The 26,008-nt window shown below is 44.3% G+C and overlaps 1 protein-coding gene across 2 annotated transcripts in view; it reads right to left on the minus strand.

Moving 5' to 3' along the window:
• PIEZO2 (piezo type mechanosensitive ion channel component 2) overlaps nucleotides 1-26,008 on the minus strand; it is a 338,838-nt gene that overhangs the window by 259,563 nt on the left and 53,267 nt on the right. For both annotated transcript variants that reach the window (XM_057700316.1, XM_057700315.1), the window contains exon 2: nucleotides 12,632-12,727. In XM_057700316.1, the coding sequence (XP_057556299.1) occupies nucleotides 12,632-12,727 (96 nt within the window). The remainder of the gene's footprint in view (nucleotides 1-12,631; nucleotides 12,728-26,008) is intronic.

Consider the following 26,008-nt stretch of genomic DNA (forward strand, 5'->3'; position numbering starts at 1 on the left):
TGGTTGGACACAGTCGCTATGATAAAGGTACTTTCTCCATAAGGCACATCCCAGCCTTCTTTTTCTTTTTTCCATTTTTTTAAAATTGAAGCATAGTTTATTTACAATATTGTGTTAGTTTCAGCTGTACAGCAAAGAGATTCAGATATGTATATATAGTCTATTTCAGATTCTTTTCCATTACAGGTTATTACGAGATATTGAGTATAGTTTCCTGTGCCATACAGTAGGTCCTTGTTGTTTATCTGTTTTATATATAGTGGTGTGCATATGTTAATCCCAAACTCCTAATTTATCCCCCACCTTTCCCCTTTGGTAACCATAAGTTTGTTTTCTATGTCTGTGAGCCTGTTTCTGTTTTGTAAATAAATTCATTTTTACAGTCCACATATAAGCAATATCATATATTTGTCTTTCTCTGACTTACTTTTCTTACTATGATCATCTCTAGGCCCATCCATGCTGCTGCAAATGGCATTATTTCAACCTTTTTTATAGCTGAGTAGTATTCCATTGTATATATGTACCACATCTTCTTTATCCATTCATCCGTTGATGGAAATTTAGGTTGCTTTGTGTCTTGGCTACTGTAAGTAGTGCAGCTATGAACACAGGTGTGCATGTGTCTTGTTGAATTACAGTTTTCATCTTTTCCAGATCTATGCTCAGGAGTGGGATTGCACAATCACATGTCCAGCCTTCTTGCACTCAGGAGCACAGGAGAGCACTATGCTTGAGGCCATTTTAAACAGCAACATCACCAACACAATGAACAAAAATGTGGTATACGTGGCACTAGCTAGACTGCAAATAGGACACTTGTTCACAGTCTTCAGCCGAACCCAGAAGGAGAACCTCACTGCGTGCGTGCAGCCAGCAACTCCAACTCCCTGCCTCTCTGCTCAGGTCCAACAATGACCATGAAAGCTGGGTGAGCACTGTTTGGGGTCACAAATAAATTTTATCAGGTAGGCAAATTCACAAATACCGAATCTGCCAACGAAGAGGAACAACTGTATTTAGACTTTAGAACGTATTCTAAAAAATAAAACTTATTTTTAGTATTACCAACTGGAGAGCACATTTCTGGATTATAGAGCTAGGTTACCTTTGCTTTCTATTGTATTACCTGTCTAAACGTACTATTTGTAAAGAGCAAATGCCTCATAAATATTTGTCTCATGAACGAGTGAATCAATCAGTCACTCAACACTTCATCCTGTGCCCCCTCAGTGTAACTCTATCTTCCTGTGGCAGGTGGTTCCAGGAATTAATGCAGGGGACTTGTTCACTCAGATTCTGTTAGAGTGTTACACACAAAGTCCAAAAAACAGGAAAACTCTGGACCACCAGTATGTTTAAATTCCCCAGGTAACCATTCCCCAATCCCCTCCCTCCTTCCAACCAGCTGGTGCCCCAAACAAAAAAGCCTAGCCCAGCTTTCAGAAGCCTGGCCTCCTTCCTCCTTTCTGCTTGTACACGAGCGATGAAAGGCCTTTGTAAAAGCTCTGGCTGCTGAATATTTGATGAGCAGCATCTGGTTGAATGACAGAGCCCATAACTGCTACTTAAAGACAGGTGCAGCCCACCTGCCCCGTCACCGCTGTCAGCTCATCAGATGGACGCATGTTTGCCCAACACCCGTCTCCATGAACAAGCAGCCAGCACAGCCCGCGTGCGGATCACGCCTTCTAATAAGCTGGCCGTTGAATGAGCCTGGCAGCAAACAGATAATTAATCCTCACCTATCGCGCAGTCCACTAGCAAGTAATTGTGGAACAAAGGAAGAGCAGAGGCCGTAGGGCCTCCTGACCAGAAGCCCCCGGTCCTGCAGCTGCAGGGCCTATCACTCCGCCGTCCAGACCCGACCTTGCTATTAGCCGCTTCCTCTGCTCACTTCCTGCCTCTCAGCTGAGAGGACACAGTGATAGATCTCGGCAGCCTCTGCGTGGCCGGGTCCCTCTGGGGAGGCCAAGGCCGGAACCTTACAGACTAGCCGGGTCATCACTCAGCGCCCTCCTCAAGAATGCTGAGGAAGTCAGGAGGGGAGCTGACAGGAGCCTGTTGAGTAAATGGGGCTCATCTTCAGGTAAATTGTGTGTTGCTCTAAAATGCGCTTTTTCCTCCTTTTTTGCTGCAGGGACCACTGCTACCTCCCCACCCCCCCACCTCACCGGCCCACAAAGGGACTCCTTCCCCTGGAAGCACTAGATCCTATACTGGAGTATTATTTTTTGGTCAGCAAAACAGGGGCCAGAATCCAGCCTTCACAGGCCCTCCTGGCCAGGGCCCTGTGTCAGCGGCTGTTAGATTACCCCCTCGGGCCTGGCGCACAGACTCTGTGGAGGCAGAGAGGGCAGCAGGGCTGGGAGAGAGAAAGGCCAGGGTGCAACGCGGTGACAGCTCAGACGACCCCAGAGGAAGCTCTGGAGCTGAGACAGCAGGACCGTCCCAGAAAAAGGCAAGGGGACCCTGCCATGACCACTCATTGAAATGGGGACCATGCCCACCACCTGGAGGGACCCTCTCCGCTCAGGACAGGTCTCAGAGAAGGACAGAGATGGCCGTGAGCCCTTGGCCACCAACAGGCCAGACCTTGGAGAGGATCAACACCTTGATCCTAAAGAGGTGCGTGTGTGTGTGTATGTGTGTGCGCGTGTGTGTATGTGTGTGTGTGTGTTGGGAGTGGGGGTCTGGGCAGAGCAGCTCAGCTCCGCTGTGGGGGAGGGGGCATCCCCAGCCAGGCGGCAGCACCAGCTTGCCAGGTGCCCCTGCATCTTAGAAGAGCAATTTTCCTTTCGCAGATATCATTAGATCCAAAGGAACCTGATATGATGGGGACAAGGGTGATAGTCCTTTGCACCCAGTTGTCAAGGGACCCTGTAACCCTGGTCATGGGTGGCTAGGCTATAGGGGACGGAGAAGAGGCCACTCCAGGACACACACATGCCCGGCTCCAGGCTGTCCTCCTGCAGGTCTAGGGATCTGGGTGGGGCTCCAAGCCAGCCCACCCTGTGCCACCAGCATCATGGGCACCAGGCCAGCAGAGGAGGTGGAAAATGGCCTTCCCCAAATGTTCCCTAAATGCGCAGAGTATTGGAGAGTTGAAAGGCAAGATATACATTTCGGCAAAACTAATTTAAAAAATAAATGGAGAGAGTGAGAATGGAAAGGAGGGAGGAAGGAGGGGGTGAGGAGAACAGAAGGAGGGGGGTGCTAAAGGTCCAATGTCATGGTCATGGGGGGCTCCAGCGCCCGGCTGGCCACCCACTGCAGACGCAGTGATGCTCATTCAGTAAACAAGAGAAATCGAGCACATACTGTGTATCAATATCATCGACATCACCTATTCAATGAGATCAAGAAATGTGAATGGCCTATTAGTCAATTCATAATAAATGAATAATTTTTAAAAATTCGGGAAAAATATCCTTGGGATTCTCTTCTCTGCTTAATGCTGAGCAAATATCCCTAAAAGGTGGTTTGAGCTATGATAATCATCCACTTCTATTGTCATAAGGCAGCTGGATTACATGCAAAATCCCCCCAACTTATTTTCACTCTATATTAACTTTATAATAAAACCAGTGGAATGTGGGAAATGCCTGGGTTGGTAACTGAATTATTTATATTAGAAGCTTTCACTCATTGGATCAATTTTTTTAAATGTTCATTTCAGGAATTATTCATGAACCTCCGTGTGTTTCTCAGCTTCCTTGTCTGTAAAATATAAATAATATAAATTCCTATCTCACAGGGGTGTTGGAAGGGCTCAGGGAGATACTGTCTAGAAAGCTTGGGGGAGCCGCCCGGCAAATAGCAAACACGTGTTATCTACTCATTTTTCTTCTAATTAATAATTCACACTGTTTGAAAGTTAAATGTAAGTTGTCATCTCAAAGAGTTCTTTTGTATGAATCTGTGCAAATACATGTGGGTCTATTTAAGAGAAATAGTTACCCATGAAGTAAAGCCTAGACTCTAACAAGTGAATTCATCAGTAATTAGTCTCGTCCAGACTTTGAAATAAGTCAACTTCAAAGCTGAAATAAATGGACTGCAAATACATACAGAAGCAAATCAAATCAGTTGAATCCTTTCAAAGGGAAAATAAATTTTTAAAGTAAGAGAAGAGTGACGATTTCCTTCTCTGGACTCTTTAATCATTTATTCGGCACAAAGCACAGGATGGGGTGCCCATGAACTTGACCCCACGGGCAGACTTCTTAACATTCTGTCCAGGACCAATGCCCAGACTCAAAACAGGGGGAACGAGGACTCAGAACCTGCCCACGATCATGGTGTTAACTCACATCCCAGGGACAGAAAGCCTGTCCTGTTTACCTTATAGCATCCAACTGCTCAGGACAGTGTTGACGGGGTACCAGTAAATATTTGTCAAGTGAACAAACAAGAGTAATTTGAAGCGTGAATTAGCAAACATATCCAGTTCAGGTGACCCCCTCCTTGTTATGACAGACAGCATCTAAATCACAGGTGAGGTCACACTGCAGATTTGGTTTATCACAGCCAAATAAAGCACACAGTTTAGGACTTCTGAAAACCTCTCCTTAGTCATATAATCATACGACCCAATGTTTCCTGAGCTGAGAATTATATGTGTTGCCTGAAAGCTCTTCTGTGTCACTGAATAGTCTCTGCCAAATTCAAAACAACTACCCCCCCTACAAAGGACAGATAAAATAACCTAAAAGACCTATCAATTTATTCAAAAATTCAAGAAACAAGCATGTAATCATTTTTGGTAGCATTCCATTTGGTCATGAGCTGATATTGATAATAAAACACTTACCCCAAATAATTTACCTCAATTAAATATTTTCTTGCCTTTTGCTTTATGATGACATAATAAAACATAGTAATAATAAGCCTAATGGTATAAAGACTAACAGTGTTTTTAACAAAAACCAGATGCAAGCAGTTTAAAATATCTGCTACTATTTCCTCTCTGACGTCTAAACACGACTTTACAAGTTACAGACCTCTTTGCCTCTTCATGTCGGTGAATGGAACATCATTTTTCTTTTCTCAGGGAGCCTTTAGTGATTCTGGTAAAGTGTATCCGGAGTCAGACCCTCAGGGTAAGTCCCTCTGGTGATTATTTTACACACACACACATACACACACACACACACACACACACTCCCTCTCTCTCTCTCTCTCCCCGTTACTCCCCTCATGATTATGACAATTTCCTCTTAAACTAGGACCTTTGTTCAGAGCTGGAGAGAATAAAATATTTTCCCTATCATCTTGGAATAACTATAGCAACAGTTTACAAAAGTGAACTTGACCTCCTAAAATTTCACTTTCAGGACTTCCCTGGGGGTGCAGTGGTTAAGAATTTGCCTGCCAATGCAGAGGATATGGGTTCGATCCCTGGTCTGGGAAGATCCCACATGCCTTGGAGCAACTAAGCCCTCACGACAACTACCAAGCCTGTGCTATGAGCCTGTGAGCCACAACTACAGAACCCATGCACGAATAGTAGCCCCCACTCGCTGCAACTAGAGAAAGCCCACACACAGCAACGAAGACCCAATGCAGCCAAAAATAATTAATTAAAATTTCACTTGCTCACAATTGTCCTCAAAGCACAACAAAGCCTCTCCTTTACCACCCCTTTCTAATTCCATCCCCCTCCCAAATGTTAAAAGAGATCCCAATAATGAGAAAAACTACCTTCTTAATAATTTTTTAGTGTAAGCACAAGCAAATACAGCAAGGGAATTGCTACCTTGCTCAAAATAACAAAGCAAAGATAACTAGAAAAAAAAAAAGATATTTCAGAGTCCCACTCCTTTCCTAACAGAGAGAAGAAAATCTTCTCCATGAAGCTCCATATTGAAAAATATTTTGAGGGAAAATCCTGAAAGTTTGGTCCTTTTGTTTTCCTTTTGCAATCTGACCGCCTCAGCCAAGGGTTGGACCCACATGTGTGTTTCACCTGCTCTGGGAGGACCTGGCCTTCAAAACTGAACAGGGAGACTTAAAAAAGATGCACACATCGGTACAATTTATGTCAGAGAATGTTTTGACTGTGTTCTTTTCTAGGAGTTTTATGGTGTCATGTCTTATATTTTAGTCTTTAAGCTATTTTGAGTTTATATTCATGTATGGTCTGAGGGAGTGTCCTAACTCCACTGATTTGCATGTAGCTGTCCAGTTTTCCCAGGACCACTTATTGAAGAGCCTGTCTTTTCTCCATTGTATATTCTTGCCTCTTTTGTCAAAGATTAATTGACTGTAGGTGTGTGGGTTTATTTCTGGGCTCTCTATTCTGTTCCATTGATCCATATGTCTGTTTTTGTGCCAGTACCATGCTGTTTTGATTACTATAGCTTTGTAGTATTGTCTGAAGCCTGGGAGGGTTATGCCTCCAGCTTTGTTATTTTTTCTCAGGATTGCTTTGGCAATTCTGGGTCTTTATGGTTCCATATGAATTTTAGGATTATTTGTTCTAGTTGTGTGAAAAATGTCATGGGTAATTTGATAGGGATTGCATTAAATCTGTAGATTTCTTTGGGTAGTATGGCCATTTTAACAACGTTAATTCTTCCAACCCAAGAGCAGTAATTAACACAACACTGTAAATCAACTATACTTTGATATAAATAATAAATAAACAAACAAAAAAGAAGGGCTTTGGGTGCCACCCAGATATCCAAAGCTCTTCATTTCCTCCACTACTAGGAGTTCTGTTCTCACCTATTAGTGTCATCCAATCTCGAGAAGGCTCCCAGTAAGTATGGGTCCTTGGACTAGAAGACAACTTTGTTGTTAGAAATAATTACCCACCAGGCTTCCCTGGTGGCACAGTGGTTAAGAATCCGCCTGCCAATGCAGGGCACACGATCCCTGGTCCAGGAAGATCCCACATGCTATGGAGCAACTAAGCCTGTACGCCACAACTACAGCAACTAAGCCTAAGCTCTAGAGCCCGTGGGCCACAACTATTGAGCCCTTGTGCCACAGCTACTGAAGCCCACACACCTAGAGTCCATGCTCCACAACAAGAGAAGCCACTGCAATGAGAAGCCCATGCACCACAACGAAAAGTAGCCCCCATTCGCCACAACTAGAGAAAGCCTGCATGCAGCAATGAAGACCCAATGCAACCAATAAATAAATAATTTATTAAAAAAGAGAAACAATTACCCACCTTAGACAACACTCATCTCTGCTCCCTTAGCATGTGTGTGTGTGTATGTGTGTGTTTGAGACATAAACATTTCACATGTGAACTGATTAGATGATGATGCTTCTAAGATATCTTTGCTGTAGGTCAACAGCTAATATTGCCCAGCAAGTCTTGACACGTGGACAATTCCTTTTTAAGCAGCCCCCTCGATAAATAGATGACTCTCCCCACCAAAAGAATGGAGAAGACCCTCTTACCCACCCCAGGCTGCAGGAGGGCACATGAACAAGGACACGTTGCTGGCAGGACGAAGGAAGGAGACAGAAGAGATTTCCAGTAAATCCCAGATTCCACACTGTAGTCAGATATGTGTTTCTCACCCAGACCCTGGACACTTTACTGATAAAGTTAGCACAGTTGTTTATCCATAGTGCATGCAGGGATGTTTCAACTTTCTGTTGAAACCAACTGAAAAAGACTCAGGACTCTGAGCATTTATATAATCAAAATCGAAGAAATTAGGATCAGGTACATGAAATGGGTGGTCTCTTGTAGCTTCATGGGGAAGGGGCCCCAAGACTCGCAGAAGGGCTGGTGAGGTGGGGTGAGAACAGGAGGTCAGGAGTCCAGACTGGCATGAATGTGACTGAGTCTCACTGATCTCCTTGGTAGGGGGAGACAGCACTCACACCAGCCTCTCACTTTGCAGGTTCTTAGTTGCTGAAGTAGATTTATAACCCAGTGGGCTTTTTTTTCATGTCAGAATGGAGGGAGAGTCCTGCCTTTTCAATAAATCATTTTTCTATCCTCTAATTAAATGAGTTAGTACACAGGGAGTGCTTACAGCAGTTGCTGGCATGTAGGAAATGTGACATGTTATTAGCATCCTCAGTTCACAGGCCTCTGCAGACATTCCATCTGAGCCTCTGGTCTGGGCCAGGTAGGCACAGCCTGACTGTGTGGTCAAGATTCCATGGTAGTTGGAGCTAATCATTATCTCCTTCTGGTTGCTGCCTTTTCATTTCCGCATCTCATCTTTGCCTGACATCCTAGATCTCACATATCCATGCATCTGCACGAACACATCATGGAAAGATGTTCCATGTGTTTAGCGTCCATGTGTATCAACCATGGTGCTCTCATGCCAATAAATCTTAAACCTCCTCATCCATCATGAGGAGTCACCTTCAGACACTTTTATTTATACTAAATACTCTGGGTTTCATCTTTTTCTTTTCTAAAATTGACATGACTAATTTCATCACCAGTTTTTCCCCCACCAAACTTGACTCCAAATACTATCAGATCTGCCCACCTTAAAAGGACAATGGTTTGCCACCATTGAGCCTATTGAAGGCAAACTCTAAAGGCAACTGCAGAGCAGTAATTTGAGGTCAGTTTAAAGAAATGAGAGCATCACGGGAATGAGTCTATGGCTTCCAAAGACGACCTCTGAAAGAGCTACCATTCAATGAAATACATAAAAGCCGATGTGTTTGGGAGGCCATGCCAGTGAAGAACCATGTTTTCTTCTCATTTTTGTCCTCCACAAACCCAAACAGAGTGTTCTGTGAAGGGCAGTCTTTCAATGAACATTTGCCGAAAGAAATAATCACACTTAATAAGATGTATTTTCTATATAATATACACATATGTCATCAATCTGCACTGATGCAAATTGAAATATCTCCTCTAAATAAACCCATATTATCTCTCCAGACCCTTGTGCCCAGGGCCTGGTAATCTATCAGCCAACAAGTATTTATTAAGTGCCTGGGTTTCCCTCCACCCTCGCAAATCCTGAGAACAGTGCTCTGTCCTGAGCGTGAGTCAGACAACACAGTGGTTAAGAGCATGGCCACCCACACGGCACCTGTGTGTCCTGGAGCTTGTTCTTATGCTGTAGGGAGCTCAGGCTCTGTCTGTAACATGAGGATTTCTGATAATAGTTTTTAATAATAATAGCAGCTCTGCCAAAAGGTTATTATAGAAATTAAATTGATGCCTGTAAATAGCACATACTTAGTAGGCAGCACCACTGGCTCTCTAGTAATTGGCTACTTAAAGTAAACATTATTTAATAGGAAACCCTGGAAATCACACACTTCTTAGCTGATATTTAAAGGGCACTAGGAAAAATCTTGAGGTTAGGGCTAGCTATGAGATTGAGATTTCTAAATCTAGCTCAGTCTGGCATTCAAAGTAATAATGTTGTACTTCAAAATAATAGCCATATTATCATTAGCCAGGATATACTGAGTATATACAGTATATGGACTTCTTCCATATCTTATACATTTTACTACTTACATCCCATCCAAACAAAATACCAACCCTCTCACCATACTAGCCAAAGGGGTACACATTAAACATAAGGTAGAGGGAACCTAATTTGCGTCTGATTAAAAACCTTAATATCTTATCAACTTGGAATATTTGGGCCACCTGAAGTTAATTATATATTAATTCTTATTTAATAGACTGAAGTCTCAATTTAAATGCGAAGCACACTGTTAACTGAACAGCAAGCAAAGATTTACTGCCCTTCCTACAGTATCATAGGCTTAAATAAAATGCCTAATGTTGTAAGGAAGAGTATAGAACATTTTGATTTCTTCAATTACTCATAATCCCCTGATCCCAATAAATCTAAAATAGCAAAATGCCACGGCCTGTTCCCCCCCCAAGATTCTGACCCCAGAGGAGAGACAGGTGTAAGCGATAAACTATTCTGTGATGGGAAAGGGAAGCAGAGGACTGGTGCTGCGTTCCTAGATGCTTCTAGAACTCTAGACTCTGGAAATGAATGCATTCATTCATTCATTCCATAAATATTTACTGACTGCCTGCCATGCACCAGACACTGTCCCACGTCCTATAAATGCAGCAGTAAACAAAACAGCAAAATCCTTGCCATTTTCAAGGTGATGTATTAAAAGGGACTCAATGAATAAATGTATCAAAATGGGCCTTGGCTCAGCCTCAGATGAGACCCTGGATGACTGAGGGACCAAAGAGAACATTGGAGGAGATGAGAGAGCTGGGTGGGTGTAGAGATTTCAAGCCTGGGGAGAGGGGCTTCGCTGAGACTCCCTGGGCGCTGGTAGACATGCCACACAATGTCTGACTAATGCTGAGAAATCCAAGGAGAAAGAAGAGAGGGAGGAATTGCACGCTGACCGATAGCGAATTCAAGGTGCCTGTCTTCCGTGCCCTAAGTATGCGCACCCACGAGTGTGTGTGCCTGTGCATGGGCGTGCGTGTGCGTGTGTGTGTGTGTGCGTGTGCACTTGTGTGGCAGAGGCCTGCGCAGGAAGGCTGAGCGGATGCCCCAGGGTTCTCCCCAGTGGCACTGGACTTTCCTACCCTTTTGTGAGAAATGAACGTGAACAGGAACTTGAAAGGCTGAGTGTGTGTGACCCCAAGGCCCCCTGCAAAGCCACAGAGCCATCACCCTTCTAGGCCCATCATTGTCTGTGTGGACGCCACACAGGCATCAACCTGGACCATGTGGCCAAAGCCCTGGAACATGGCCCTGCCAGAAATGCCTGGCTTGGGTGCCTCGACTCACAGATGTGGAAACACCGGATGGGGAGCCCCACATGTTCACAAAAGTTATATGGGACCCCCTCCCTCGAGTCCCTGTGTGCTTCCACACACAGCAAATAAATGAGGTTACGAGGTTTCGGCCACACCCCTGCGTGCTGAAACGCAGGAAGGATGGAAGGACAGGACACACAATCCCAGCCCTGCCCCCAAGTATCCACTGGAAAGATGCCTGCGGGCTCCCTTTGAGCTGTTCCTCCCTCGGCGCCTGAAGGGCGGCAGGCAGACACCTGCAGGTCATGATGCTGTCTGTGCTCTGACCTTGTGACACTGGTGATTCAGGATGTTTCTCCCCCCGACACAGGAGCTGCTCTTTGCCTCTGATCTCACGTTTCACCTCTAAGCTTCCTGACCGTGTGACTCCCTGTGCTCCAGGCACAGACGATAGGCCACTGTCACCCCTATAGAGACGAGACCCCCGGTCCGAGCAGGGCTGGGTAGTTGGGGAAGAAGGGAAAGTAAGGGTCATCACATAAGTATGAAGGGGAATCCCAGGGACCTGATTTCCAGATAAAACAAGGGGACACCCTGATAGAAAAGCAATACATCACTTAATGCAGTATGAACAGGTACTCATTTTTAAAGCACTTAACGCTGAATATGTATGAAAGTTTCTTTCTTTGAAACATGAGCTCCCAGTCATGAAATAAGAGTCTCCTGTATGTTATCAACTTGGTTCTGAGGCCAGAAGCTACTCTGTTTAAACATCTTTGTTTATGTTGGACTCTAGGAATGAGGCTGGGGTGGGTGGGGTCCCATAAACAACATATTTTTGGTTTGATGAGGATTCGTATAGACTCACATTTCTCTAGCCCTTCTTAACTTTGTGTACTAAGGATTTAACTGACTTAGAAGAGCTATTATTTAGATTCTTCCTGAGGCAGGGAAATCAACACAGCATCTGCAGTCCTAACCATTAGAATGAATGATCAAAAGACCCACAATCAATGGGGAAGAATGGGAGAGATACAGTCAGGATTTACTGCTCTGTTTACACCACGTCTTCACTGCTTTTCCTGAAGAGTCAGCACCGCGAGCTGGCGGCCTGGAGCCACGGCCCTCCCCACGTCAAACCCGACTTCCCGTCCTTTCCTGTAAACATACGGACATCACACTCACTAAGGCACTGGCCACAGTCCTTATTTTTTGTAACGGCATTGCTTTGAAAAACAATTAATTGAATTAACTCAGTGTGGTTTAATTTCTATCTTTGTGGAAGAACTTCAAACATATACATGTACAAACCAGACCAGGCTTCCTCAGCAGAGCCTCAGGAAACAGAGTCACTATTTCTTTCTATGCCTTCAGGTGCTTGGAGAGCAACAGGGAAGGGATCTAAAGGTTTGCAGCAACACACTTGAGAAACTAGAACTTGAATCTCTCTTTTTCTGTACTTGATGGAGGCACACGTGACAGTGCTCGGCTGACGTGTGAACAAGTCATGACCTCACCCAGCATCCCCCCCACCCCCCACCCCCACTCCGAGGTCTTCTGCTCCAGGGCTCAAAGCCCTCTTCCCTGCCTGCCACCACCTCCTCCCCAGCAGACAGAATACCCAAATCTGTGCCCATGCCATCCACCCCATCTGCCTCATTTTAACGAGAGCACAGAGTTCCTCTTAACCAGCCAAACACTTCCAGACCTTCTGCAAACCTACTAATACAGGCCTGCCAGGGACCCTGTATGGGGAAAACAGCTGTGTGAGTGACAAAAAAAGTGTCACCACCAAGTGCCACACAGCTTTACTGCCAAGACGTGTGGCCCCGCTCCCTACTGGACCAGCAACTCTCCCATCAGATCCCGACACCCCTGGGGAGCCCCCAGATGCACCAGCCGTGGTGCAGAGGAGCAAAGGTCTCTTACCTTGCATGGTGGTTTTGGTTGGTTCTGAGAACAGGGGGATGAGCAGGAGGTAGATGAGGTAGACGAAGGAGAGCCCATTGTACCGGAACGCACAGGCTGTGGGGGGGAGAGTAGGGGAGAGGCGTTAGTGACGGAAGGGCTCTCAGGCATCACGGCATCAGGAGGCATCGCGGCCCAAGCAAACCCTCAGTTAGGAAGGAAAAACGGAGCATCCATTCTGTGCCCATCATTACGTGGAGCGTGATGACAAACAGGAATTAAAATGCAGAGTCCCTGCTCTTAGAACCCAACTAAGAGGGCAGCACTGGTGTACCTGAACAAAGGCAGGCCTGAAATATGTCACAAATGAAAATAGCTATCGAAACAGGGCAACGGGGCTGGGAGGGTTTCCGGTGTTCGGGTAAGGCTGTGATTGGAAGAAGAGGAGATACTAAGGGAAAGAAAAGAGAAGAAGATATTTGTCAAATGCTCTGTGGCCGGGCTTGACCCCAGTTACCTCATTAGTCCCCGTCTGACAAGGAAAGGCTCCCAGGCTCGGAGACTCACTCACTCCCTGGGTTCTGCCAGCGAGGAGGTGACAGAGCCTGGACTAAACTCAGGCCCCAAGTCTATGCTCCCTGCTCTGCATCTCTCGTCTTAAAGGGAGCATGGCATGTCGGAGATGTGCCCCTTCCCTGCTCAAGCTCCCCTTGCTCATCTGTGAAATGGGTCTGATAAATGTCTCTGACTCAGAGACTTATGATGAGCAGTGAAGGTCTAAACGCTTGGCTCAGAGTCTTAGACCCAGGAAGCCCTCAAAAACAAGAGCAAATGTGGTGCGGATCCTCCTTACCAGACAGGGAGAGGTGGCGGGCAACGTCCAGGGAGAGGGGAAAGGAGCATCTTACAGCAATTAGAAACGAACACATCGGACGAATAAAGAAAGGCCGAGGGGGACGTCCCTGGTGGCGCCGTGGTTAAGACTGGGCGCTCCCAATGCAAGGGACCCGGGTTCAATCCAGAGAACTAGATCCCACATGCATGCCACAACTAAGAGTTCACATGCCACAACTAAGACCTAGAGCAACCAACTCAATCAATCAATCAATATTCAAAAACAAGAAAAGAAAGGCCGAGGCAGGGAAGGAGTAAGTATCCCCACGTGGATGAGGTCGGTTGAACGGATTCACAGGATGGAGACGTGTTGGAACGAAAGTAGTCAGAGACCAAGTGGAGAGAACGTGGAGCCGCAGGAATGAGTCCCTGACCATCTGGATCAGGAGAAAACACTTCACGAAGAGTAATCTGGAGATTGCTTGCAGGCTGGGAAACTTCAGTGTTGCAGCAAGAGGTGTAAATGGTGCAGAAACAATGGAACTTAAGAAGCAGCACGTGGAATAAAAAGGCATTTGGAACAACAAATATGGAAAGATGTGACGAGAAATCACACAAAAGTGCCTCCAAGTCTCACGACCCCAGGGATGATAAGGATTCCTGCCGTGAAAGAAAATAAGTCATTTAAGGAGAAAGTGGTACCTTCAGGCACATTCACGGAATCCGACCGTGGGACTCAGCCCTGGTAGAAACAGTCAGGGGACCGTGACACCAGAGGGACGCGGACCCAGGCCCTGAGCAGAGGGGTGAGCAGACCGGACAGAAGGGGGTGGGTTCTCCTAGTCACTGCAACCAGGGGAAACAGGAGGTGCAGGCGGCTGCCTATACTGGGGAGCAGCGGCAGGGGAGAAGAGGGGGGTGCCAAGATGGGGAAGGGAAAGTCGGCAGGTACAGAATAAAAAAGAAGCAGAAAATGGAGCACAGACAGGAGAAAAACTGGGGAAGTCCATTTTCACAAGAAAAGTTTTGATGGAAGAAATTCACTACAACAGAGAGAGAGATTGGTCATTTGATCATCTGTAAGGATATCTGGAACAGTCTCTGGAGAAAGGCCTCAGCCCAGGAGAGGGATGGGAGTCAGAGATGGAAACGCAAGGGGAGCATCACCAGATGCAGGAAACAAGAGGGCTGTGCAAGGGTCACGAAGCCACAGAGGGCTGAGCTGGGCAGACACAGCACAGGCAAGGCCTCCTGCCTGCAGAGTCAGAGGGTCTGGGACCAGGGGACAGACCAGGGCGGGATGCACACGGGATTACGAGACAGGGCCCCGGCTGCTGGTGGCTTCCTCTGGACAATGACAGGCAAACAGGATACAGTGAGGGATGTTGTAGGGGAGGAAGGAATCTACAAAAGTGCTTTTTCATCCCATGGGGGTCATGCACATAACGGTAGCTTTGTTTACCACCAAGGACACCCCCAACCTCCTTGATGAAAGACCCAAATCAGGAAGACTTTTCCACACTATCGACTGGACAGGAAAATGTATAAATGAGGCAAAATAAAAGAGCAAGAACCCATGTCTAGATTGTCTTTCTAGCTATTGTTTTCTCTCTTTTATTTCTCATCCAGAGGTAAAGATCCTTCACAATCCAAAGACATTTTGTTATTCATCCAGTCACTAATATTTACTGAGCCCATACTAAGTCCTGGACCAACCAGCATCCCTTCACATTCAGGAGGGGAGATGTATGGTGAACAAGAAGCACAGTAGAAGCTTGCAAGCTGTGCTGGAGGATGAGTGCCCTGTAAACAAGAACTCGGGGTAGGGGAACAGGGCCCCTGGGGTGGGGGAGGGGGCCACTGCATCCCCTAGGAGCACTGAAGGCAGGGCTCACCCAGGAGGCAAGATCCGAGCCCCGAGGTGAGGCAGCGAGGCGGTGACCAGCCACCCCATGGGCAGTGGGCTCAAGGCCAAGAGTGAAGCCCCCGGCCCATCTGACCACCCCAGACAGCCCTGAGGTGGGTCAGGCGGTCCTGGATGGGGCCGGGTCACCCAGCCTTGGGAGGGATCAGAGGACTTGGTGTCCACTCTGCGACATAGACTAAGTGATGGTTCTCACCCTCCATCAAGGTCGCAGCCTGGCTCCTGCCTGGGCCTGCAGCCTCCTGTCCCACCAGCACGCGTCCTGCCTTCCAAGCAGCTGCCCAGCTGAAGGGCCCTGTGCTGTGCCGCTTCCGGCCTCAAGGCCTCGCAGGCGCTGGACCACTTTCCTGCGTCCGGCCTGTTCCTGTGCTGCTCCCATGTTTCCTCCCCCAAACCAGGTGCCTTCCTTCTGCTCTGGGCACCTCTCCCAGAGCCCTTCTTTTCTGGTGTCAAGGGCATTTGTCCACGTGTCTGTGACCATCTCTGTCACCTCCAGGGCCCAGGGCACAGGCGGTTCTCACACTCACAAAAGGAACAGACAGTGAACAAATGTGTGAAATGGACTGAAAGCCATGAGGGCATCTGAGAAGAAAACCAGGGAATCAAGGCTACAGCCTTCCTGATAGCATCAAAACACCACCACTGGCATTGACTCAAACGAACATTTAATCAAGTAGACTGTTGCTTTGATTTTAGCCTTAAGGTGTTTTAACGTTTATCATACTGTGCAGCAAAATTACCTAATTCTGTGTATTTCTGGATAAAAAGAAAACTAGAACTCGCTTGTAGGACAGTAGCACTTTAAAGAGGGTGGTCAGGGCACGTGTCAGTATCAGCTCACACCAGCACCCACCCTGCGTCAAGCACTATCTGTGCTTTAACTCACACTCTCACTACCCTCCTTTCACAGGTCCTGTTTTTACTCTCTCTACACATAACAAAGCAGCAGGAGTAGGAAGTACAGAAAGTGGCGGGGCTGAGGTTAGATCCTAGAAGTCTGTCCTGAGTCTGCACCTCCATCAGGAAGCCTGGCGGCCTCAGCTCCACATGCTCACCTGTCTGACGCATTCCCAGGTAACTGTCAGGGGTTCAGGGGCCAGAACCTTCCCTCCGCTGGATGCCTGTCACTGTTTCCGTTTTATAACCTCCTTCTGTAAGGTATCATATCACACACAGTGGAAATGTGTAAACTGAGGACATTCCCAACAGCTAAATTTGCAGGCGGGAGAAAGGAGCCCACTCTTGGGTTCTCAGGGCAGAACCTTTAGTTACCATTATTTATAACAAAGTCCCAAATGCTTAAGCCCAGGCAAGGATGACCCAGCCTCTGTAATGGTCCCTCTGTGATCCTCTGCTCCTGAGTGTGGGCTGGACCCAAGGGCTCCCTGCCAGTGACCAGAGACAGGCACCCAGGGGCTCCCTGCCAGTGACCAGCAGAGCTCTTGGTGGCGTCTACCCTGGGTGCCCTTTGCTCTCTGAGGGGAGCCAGCTGCCAGGCTGCGAGCTGTCCCGAAGAGAGCCCGCAGGGAAGGAGCTGAGGTCTCCAGCCAGCAGGCAGCCCGCACCAGCCAGCGGTCCCACGAGTGAACCTGGAAGCAGGTCCTCCGGAGACTGAAGCCTGACCGACCTTGACTGCAGCCTGTGACAGCCAGAGCCGGAGACACCAGCTGAACCTCCCTGGATTCCCAGCTCCCAGAAACTCTGCAGCAGGGTTTGTTGCTTTAAGCTGTTTGAGTAATTTGTATGCAGCAACACATGACTAATACCCAAACTTCCACAGACACACACAAAAAAATCAAGCCACTTCTAAAAATCCACCCTGGTTTATTTTTGTCTGATATTATCCAGTTTGATTGATGACAGTGGCCTAATTGCTGAATTTTCTGCTTTATGTGTGAAGTTGCTACCCAGGAGTCACCGAGCTTACAGGGACTCTGAACGCCATATCTAAGTGCGTTACCCTGCCTAGGGCAAAATATGCCTTTGAACTTCTCAATAAGGCACGTGTGAGCTAGAAAAGGCTCAGAAGGCAAATAGCAGTGGTCCTTTATCCAGGACCTGGAGTCACAGAGCACACCCTCTGCTCTTATAGAAAGTTATCAGATGCTGGTACCCACACCTCTTGCGGGCTGTCCAGGCACCTGGACCTCTGTCCACTGCCTCAAGGATTCTACTATTGACAGTACAATTTTTTACAAAGCAGATCAACATTTTCTAAGGAAAAAGATTCTTCACTTTAGCTAAAAATGGACTGTCTTTTCCACTATTTCTACCTGGTTTTAACCATTCAAAATTATATAGAAATTTCCCTCAAAGGATGACAACCAGGGATTTCCCCAAAAAAGACCTTGCCAGGCCTAGAGAGCTCATAATTAGAAACTGCCAGATAACAAGTTATCAACTGAAGAGCATTATACACATTAGGGCTGCCATTTGAATTGTAAACAACTGGACTGATCTCATTAACAAATTTCATTTTTCTAAAGGTGAAAACCAATAAGCAGTTTAGGAAAAACTCTGCAAGTAGGAGAAACAATAGATGTGACTTTGACAACTTAAGAGTTTAATCAGTATAGAAAGGGGAAAAATCTCTTGCAAATATGAAATTTTTAAAATGGCCACATCATTTATCGAAACACTCGTGTTGCAGCACATGTGTCCTAGTTTCCTGTGTATTATACGATCATGAAGAGGTTTATTATGCACACTTTTACTTCCATCAGAGTCGAAGGTAATAATCTTAATTGTGTTATTAAAGGTAAGTGGTCTCAAAGCTGAATTTTTAGCAAAAATGTGTCCTCTTTTCCTCCATACCTTCAGCAAGGCCAAGGAGTCCCTCGCCATGAATGGCCCGCAAGACAACACAGCTTAAGTGTGTAGAAGCTCCATTTCAATGAAGTACATTCTAAATGCTCTTTATGGCCTCAAAATGCCCTGTTTATTTTAACAGTCGCCAGAGCAGTAGATACACGTTATTCAGAATAAGCAACTTCAGCACCAAGAGACAAAATAGTCAGTTGAGTGATTCTAGAATTATTTTGTGTGTTTACACTTTTAATATTTTTCCGTCTGTGCTCTGAAGCGATCGATGACTTTTAAAAGGATGTCCTCTCAAAACCATGATGATTTTATAAAAACAGTAATGACAAGAGAAACAGCTGCAAAATACTTACAATGCAGCAGAAAACAACAACAACAACAACTGCAGATTTTTCCTAAGGAAGCAAAACCATCAAAGAAATGAGAGACAGGAAAGGCTGTTAAGTCACCTTATTCATTGTCTGTTTGTGTAAATTCTTTCCCCCAGGACATATGCCTGTGTTTTACATCTGGTTAAACTTATAAATGTCTCACGTAGTGATGCTGTAGGACAACCGACAGGCAAGACAAGATCACTCTCTTCCTTCTTCCTGTATCTCTGACCTCCACATACAGTGGAGGTCCTGGCCCAAGTGCTTCCTTCAGAAAGTTGCAAAAATTAGTTCTTCTAGAAAGAGGACACCAGACAGTCCCTTCCACTACAGTTCAGAAAGGCAGACATCTGCCCACACTCTTACCATGCAGTGCCTGTCCTGTGCTCCCCACACCACCATGAGCATGTTCACACGTGTGGGACACACAGGACAGAAATATTCATCAAATAAGAAAACACATGTAGAGACAGTCCCTATATTTTAACACTACACTTTTTCCAGAGATGTATGAAAGCTGACTTTGTTCCAGGGAGTCTGTCAGTCAACATCAAATCCATCAGTCATGTGTTTCTGACACTACAAGAAACAGAAATCTCTCATCACATGAAAGAAATGGTAATTCCGTGGTGAAAGTGGTAGCTAAGCTGTAGAGGTAACCATTTTGCAATATATAAATGTATCAAATCAATACATAAACTTACACAATGTTATATGTCAATTATATCTCAAAAAAGATGGGAAAAAATATTGGACATTAATGTCATTTCAGAATTTGGTTAAAAGAATGTAATTTTAGAGTAAAAGCCTCAAGGAAAACAGGACTTCTATAGGGAATAGAACTTAGAATCAAATTAGCTGAAAATCATAACCACTACTCAGTTTACTAAAAATTTTAAGGAATCTAAGGAAAAATAAGGTGAAAGCATCTTTTTTGATGAAAATAACCTGATGTATTTCTTTTTTTTTACACATATATACATTATTTTTTTATATTCTTTTGTAAATGATAAAAGGTTTTGGTCTGAGTTTTCTACTTTTTTTTTTCCAAACAACCTGAGGTACAACATGTAAAATATGAGTTGAACCAGATGCTCACTAAAATCTTAGTGTGATTTTGTTTTTAGCCATGTGAGTTTAAAACTTTACTGCCTTTTAAATTATTTTAAACAGTAGGATTCTCTTTTCTACTTTAATTAATTTAGTATATACCTGATTGAATATTATTAACAGCATTAAAAAGTTTGAGTTTTCTAAACTTCCTGATTGATTATACGGTTTGCAGGAAACAAATTTTAAAGAATACAGTGCTTTTTCCTCCTTTAAAAATGTCTTTTAATATGTTATTCACGATTTTACAAATTATCCATAGAAAGCTGTCATATTTAAAATGCAAATCCCATGCTCAAGCTTGACCAGGAGACCTGATCCAGAGAGAAATAGCACAGACTGTCTCTCATGATTGCAATGAGGAAAAAAGCTTTTATGCTAATACATCATTCCTTAAGCTTTCTGAACACTTATATTAGAAATTAGATCTATTTCATTCTGAGTCTGAAGAGCCCTGCATTTAAATCCACAGCTCCTATGCTTTCTCAAAATAAAACTTGCTCTCTTACTATTGTGATGAATAAGAAATTATGCTGGACAAGTGAATGCAGAGAAAAGGTCAAGCATTAAAATTGTTTCTTCGCCCATCCATCATAGTAGCTTTTTTTTAATCTCTGGAGGAGGACGGATAGTGTTTGTGGATGGGGACACCAAGAGTCACTTAGGTCTGTGTCTTGGTATTTCCTGATTTCTTTAGATATCACTCATCATCCTTTATATACATATTTATTCTCATGTGAGGAAAGTAACTTAACTTAGTCTCAATTCACCTTTACATAATTCAACAATTTATAACTGGATCACTATACCTCTCTATTGGTCTCTTACTGGCAGAATGTAGATTTGTCTTTTAGTTTTTTAAATTATTAACTGCAATTAAGCCTTAATCTATAAAGACTATATCTATTTAATCTATAAAGATTAAATTATTAATCTTTAAGAATTTAAAACTTATTTTATTCAGTAAAATTTTTAGAAAGATCTAATGATCCCTCATGCTTAATTTTATAACTTTTGAATTCCAGTTTTTAATTGTTAATTAACTTTATTAATTCTATCTCATTTTTAATTAACACTACTTTTCTGTAATTTTCCAAAAAGTTAACTTATCTTTCTAATATATACAAATTCTACTAGACTACCAATTCACTGCAGTTGGATTTTTACATCATTGGTCCTCTGAAAAACCTAAGAGAAGTGCTCAGAACCCTAATAATACAGCAAAGTTCCTTACTGGATTTCTGGTTACTTAGATTTTTCATGCCAAGTCTGATTCACAAGTGTACCATCTATACGATGCAGCAAGATTTCAAATTTGAAAAGTTACCCTTCCATTTGCTATCAGTATGTTTAAACTATTAGGATGAACCACTGAATTTGATGGCTTCTACATCAAAAACAGTCAAATATTAGGGAGTTCATACCATTTAACCTGAAATAAATTGGGATTGGCTTACTGGACTGCATTATAAACAAAGACTAAATGTCATTTTCATTTCAAAAATAAGAGAAATCAGCTGCAATGCCACTCTATCCCCTGACATTCAAGGGCCTCCCACATACTGGTCCCTACGCAATCTGAGACAGCTGTAGAAAGTAGACGCGAGGGCTGGAGAATATACGTGTATGTACGTGTGTATGCAGGCTTCATGTAGGCGGCATGGCTCTTAATAACAGGATTAATTTACTGCCTGCCACAGTTTCCTTCTTTCAAGAACTTAGTAAAATGAGATTTTTTTTGCTGCCTTTCACTGTAGGCTTCAGAATATTCTCTATTATTCTTGGCAGCATCCTCCCTGGACTGGTGTGTGCATTAACATGAAAAGTAGTCAGCTCAGCGGCCGACCATGAAGTCCTATTTCTTCCATCCTCAGCCCACGATGCTGCCCAGCAACAGTATCTCGTTTAACAACTAATATGGCTGAAAACTGATTAAAAAGGGTTGTTTTTATGTTGATAAATTTATTCTGACATCCTGCCTGCTTCTTCCTGGGAACACCCTCTTCCCTGACATATATGGAGCCAGCGCTATTGCCTCCAAATATTTCTGGTGCCAGAGAAGTAGACACACCTTTTATGGCATGAATTCAGCCCTCGACTATGTCTGGGGTTTATGCTTCTGATACCACAGTAATGAAGAACAGCCTCTGACCACAGTGTGAAACCCTCACTCCCAGAACAACGTCCAAAATAGTGAGGAATTGGACTCCCGCCTCAAAATCAGCTTCTCCACCAGATCTGCTGGGGCTGTAACTCAGACTCAGTCTTTGACTTTGCACTCAGTCTTTTCCTCAGCACTCTGAATGCTAATCCCACTCAAAATCCGTGTAACTGAGGATGGAAGGGGCACGACACACTCCCCGTGGTGGACAAACCACAGGGTGTTCCACCCAGCCTCATCCCATCCTTGGATGTCACTGCCTTCTGCTCTCTCTCCCTACCCTTCTTTTCAATGCACACCACATCCTCCTGCCTCATAAAATTAAGCTAGTTTAAGACCACCAGTGGGGTGCTCTATTTGGAGAATTAATTATTCCAGGAATATGTTTAAGCTTACGATACATATTTTCATTAGCTCATGACCTTGATCTAAGAGAGCATTTGATTTTTTGGTCAATAAATAAAGAAGTTTTGAATCTTCTAAATTTCTGAACGTAGATGACCTTTCCAGACCCATCGCTATGCCCTGGATTTACTAGATGACCCATAATGTGTCAGAACTTTCCCCAAAGTCCTCAAAATGAGACTGTTTTGCTATTCTAGTCTATCTCCAAAAAGGAGGCATGACTCATGAGCCCTTTTGGGGCTAAGCCGGATGGTTCCTATCAAAATTTTGTCGAGGCTGGGTTAGCTCCACAAATGTCATCATTAGGTCACTCGGTCAGTTTTCACGGTGACAGGGAGGTTGCAGACCATTCCACTCTTGGCCTCTGCCCAGGAACAGCTCAGCCAACAATGCACAGCCTTAGACACACCTCCTTCTACCCAACCCCCCATCAGCCATTCCCCAAGTACATGTCACCACACCCTCGGCCACATCAGAACACAGACTCCCTCCTGTTCATTCATCTATTTCCAGGTTCTATGCCTGTTTCTAAACATAGTAAGCAGTCAGTAAATATTTACTGAAAGAGTAAATAAATCCCTGTCTCTTTCTTTGCCAACTCATAATGCCCTCTGCCCAATCATCTTTACCAAATTCCAAAGCATCCTTCGAGCTCACTGAAACATCTGTCTCCTCCCAGAGAACACCCTCGTCACCTAATAAAATGTAATCTTCTCTGAATAAAAAAGCACACGTCTAGCAATAAGTAAATAATTCAGAAAGGATTGCCACACCAGGAACTCTGAGCCACAGTCACAAAGAAGGGCTGCTACTCATGTGCGTGGACATTGAAAGACATTTCACAAAACAATCAGTCAAAACCTAAAAGTTATACTATACACAATACAACAGGTCTATGAGGTTGATATTTACAATATTCAATCAATATTCCCATTTTCAGGAAACTAAGGCTCACAAAGGATATGTAACTTGTCCAAGGTCAAGGTGAAACTGGGGTTTAACCCCTCCACTCTGCCAGCCCTCTCTGCACACAGAGAACATCTGGAAGAATATATCAGATCATTAACCCCTGGGAAGAGAAACTGAAGTAGGGAAAACAATGGTTTTTTATCTAATGTTAAATTTTCTTATAAAATGTATGTGTACATTTTGTATTTTAAAATCAAATCAAATCTAAGGAAATGTAATCTCTTGCATTTCTGAACACCCATCACATTTTGGCCCCATCACTCTTATGACTTGCCTCCACATGACCTTGTAGTATTTCACCCTGTAAACATGCCACCTTGATTGGACTATAAGCCCCTTAAGAGCAGAGCTGTGCCTTCGTTGTGTCTCTGGGAGCCTAGTAGGGTACCTCTCACATCACAATCACGTGACAATGGTGCAGAATGAATAAAGGAATGAAAGCCTGGACTTCCTTTGCCCTTAGAGATGCAGGGATCTGAGAAAAGCTGTCATATCTGACTAGTGGTATAAATGTTCAACAGTTTTCAACAAACAGATGATTCTGCAATGTTCAGTCTGGCTCACATAATGACACGGCTACAACAACAATATTCAAAAGGGATGAAACAAAAGTTTCTGTTGGAAAAATAATATTAGGGTAATAATTTCCACTTAGACATTCAGGAAGAGGCAAGAAACAAGAGAGCGTCTTGAATAGTGAACCTTTTCTGTCATGATGAAGTTACACTCCAGGGAGCTTCTCTTGGAAGAAAAAGGTACGTGAAGTTAAACTCCAAGTGTTAACCATTTTTTTTCTTACAAGTGGATTCAGTGCAAATTCTATGTCATCAAAAGAGGTTCTATGAGGCTTTGGTCAGCTTTGGGGAATGAAAAGACATTTATTAACCTTATATACCACACAAAAAAAGTGGGAAAATACATTTTCGGTGTCCAGCTTTAGCAAACACTGAACCTCAGAGCCTGACTTCTACTTGGTGGCAGCTAAGAGGAAACCAAAATGTGAATCCCAATAGAGCTGCATTGGACAAATCCATTAATACTCTAAGCCTCAACTTCCCATCACAGAAATTATGCCACATGTAATTTTTTAACGATACTAGAGGCTGGTTGAATCAGCAGCACTTAAATAACAGGTGGGATGAGCTGGAAGGACTTTGCAGACATCCTGAGGTGTCCTGGGGCCACTTCTCTGCTGGCAGGACACAGCTCCCAGCTGGAACAGCACTAACCAGGCACAACCTAGGAGTGAGGCTAGATACCCACTTGGGGCTGAAGATAAAGGGTTGGGAACAAAAGGTTTCCAGCTGACCCCTTTAAATCCAACACACCCTCAGGACCTCCAGTGTTTTCTCCTGTTTCTCCTTTGGTTAAAAATGGGGAGGAACCTCTCAAAACAAAACTTCAACGATCTGGTGTAAATCACACCATGACCTACAACCAAGTAACATCTACCCACATCAGTAAGAACTAAAATTTCACATGAACAGGTAAGTCAAAGGAAGGGGAATCAAGATCACAAGCGCTGATAATATTCTTCAGGAAAGGACACCATCCTGAGGTAATTCTGCATTTCTAAGTTGAGCAGCCCTTCCTTGGCGCAAATGAATCTTAAAGAGCAAATAACTCATTTTTTTTTCTCAGAAAAAGAACTAAAGTTGGTTGTTGTTATTGTATTTTCTCAGCTCTCATCTGGAACCTGTTAATTTTTGAAGCAAATTGCCCAGAAATACAACCTGGAAAGGAAAGGACAGCAAACTCCAGTCTTCTTCTTTAGAAATATACCCCTGGGCCCCCAAAGCTCCTCTCTTGGAGGCCTTTTCCAGACTGCAATAATCAAGCCATTTCAAAGGTAAAAGAGCACAATTTCGTCCCAGCAAATTATATCAAACACACAAGCCAGGATGTAGGAATGTCAAAAACACACTGTATTGAACCAATTTGTATTGAAACAATCAGTAGTTTGCTGGTAATCAGAGGTGTCAGCATCTGTCACAGAAGTCACCTTAGTGGCCATATACCTCCTCTGTTCTGTAGCCCCACTCAGGGTGGGCCCAGGACCTGCTCCAGCTGGCAGCACACACAATTCACGGCCTGAGGGTCCAGCCCACAGCGTACAAAAAAAAAATTTTTTTAAGCATACTTGAATTGGAATTCTAACTGGCACGTAAAAATCCTGCTTTGCGAAGGAAGGAAGGAAGGAAGGAAGGAAAGGAGAGAGGGAGGAAAGAAAGGAGGGAGTGAGGGAGAGGGGAGGAGAAGGGAGGGGAGGCATACCTCCCGCAATGAAAACCATAATGGTGAGAATGGTGACCTGAAGCCTGTGAACCATGCAGGACAGAGACTATAAATCAACCCCCTACACTCCTAGCATCTAGTACGATGTCCCAACACAGAGCAAGAGATCGATAAATACATGCTGTACTGAGCTGGACTGACATGACATACAAGAAGATAATATTATGATACACACAGGTGTCTGAAAATTGATAATATGCCAAAAGTGGGAAATACTAAAATTATTAGTTGCCATAAAAATTGATGTAAAGCTGACTTTTAAAAACATCATCTTCGGGGCTTCCTAGGTGGCGCGGTGGTTAAGAATCCGCCTGCCAATGTAGAGGTCACGGGTTCGATCCCAGCTCCAGGAAGATCCCACATGCCGCAGAGCAACTAAGCCCGTGTGCCAAAAAAAAAAAAATCATCTTGCTTATTCTAGTGATAAAATTCAACGTAGAAGTCTTAATAGGTTACTGAGACTGATAAGTAAGTAGAAAAAATAAACAGGAGGACGGGAAGTTATTATA

The sequence above is a fragment of the Hippopotamus amphibius genome, chromosome 11, assembly GCF_030028045.1.
Source record: "Hippopotamus amphibius kiboko isolate mHipAmp2 chromosome 11, mHipAmp2.hap2, whole genome shotgun sequence".
NCBI classification, from domain to species: Eukaryota; Metazoa; Chordata; class Mammalia; order Artiodactyla; family Hippopotamidae; genus Hippopotamus; species Hippopotamus amphibius.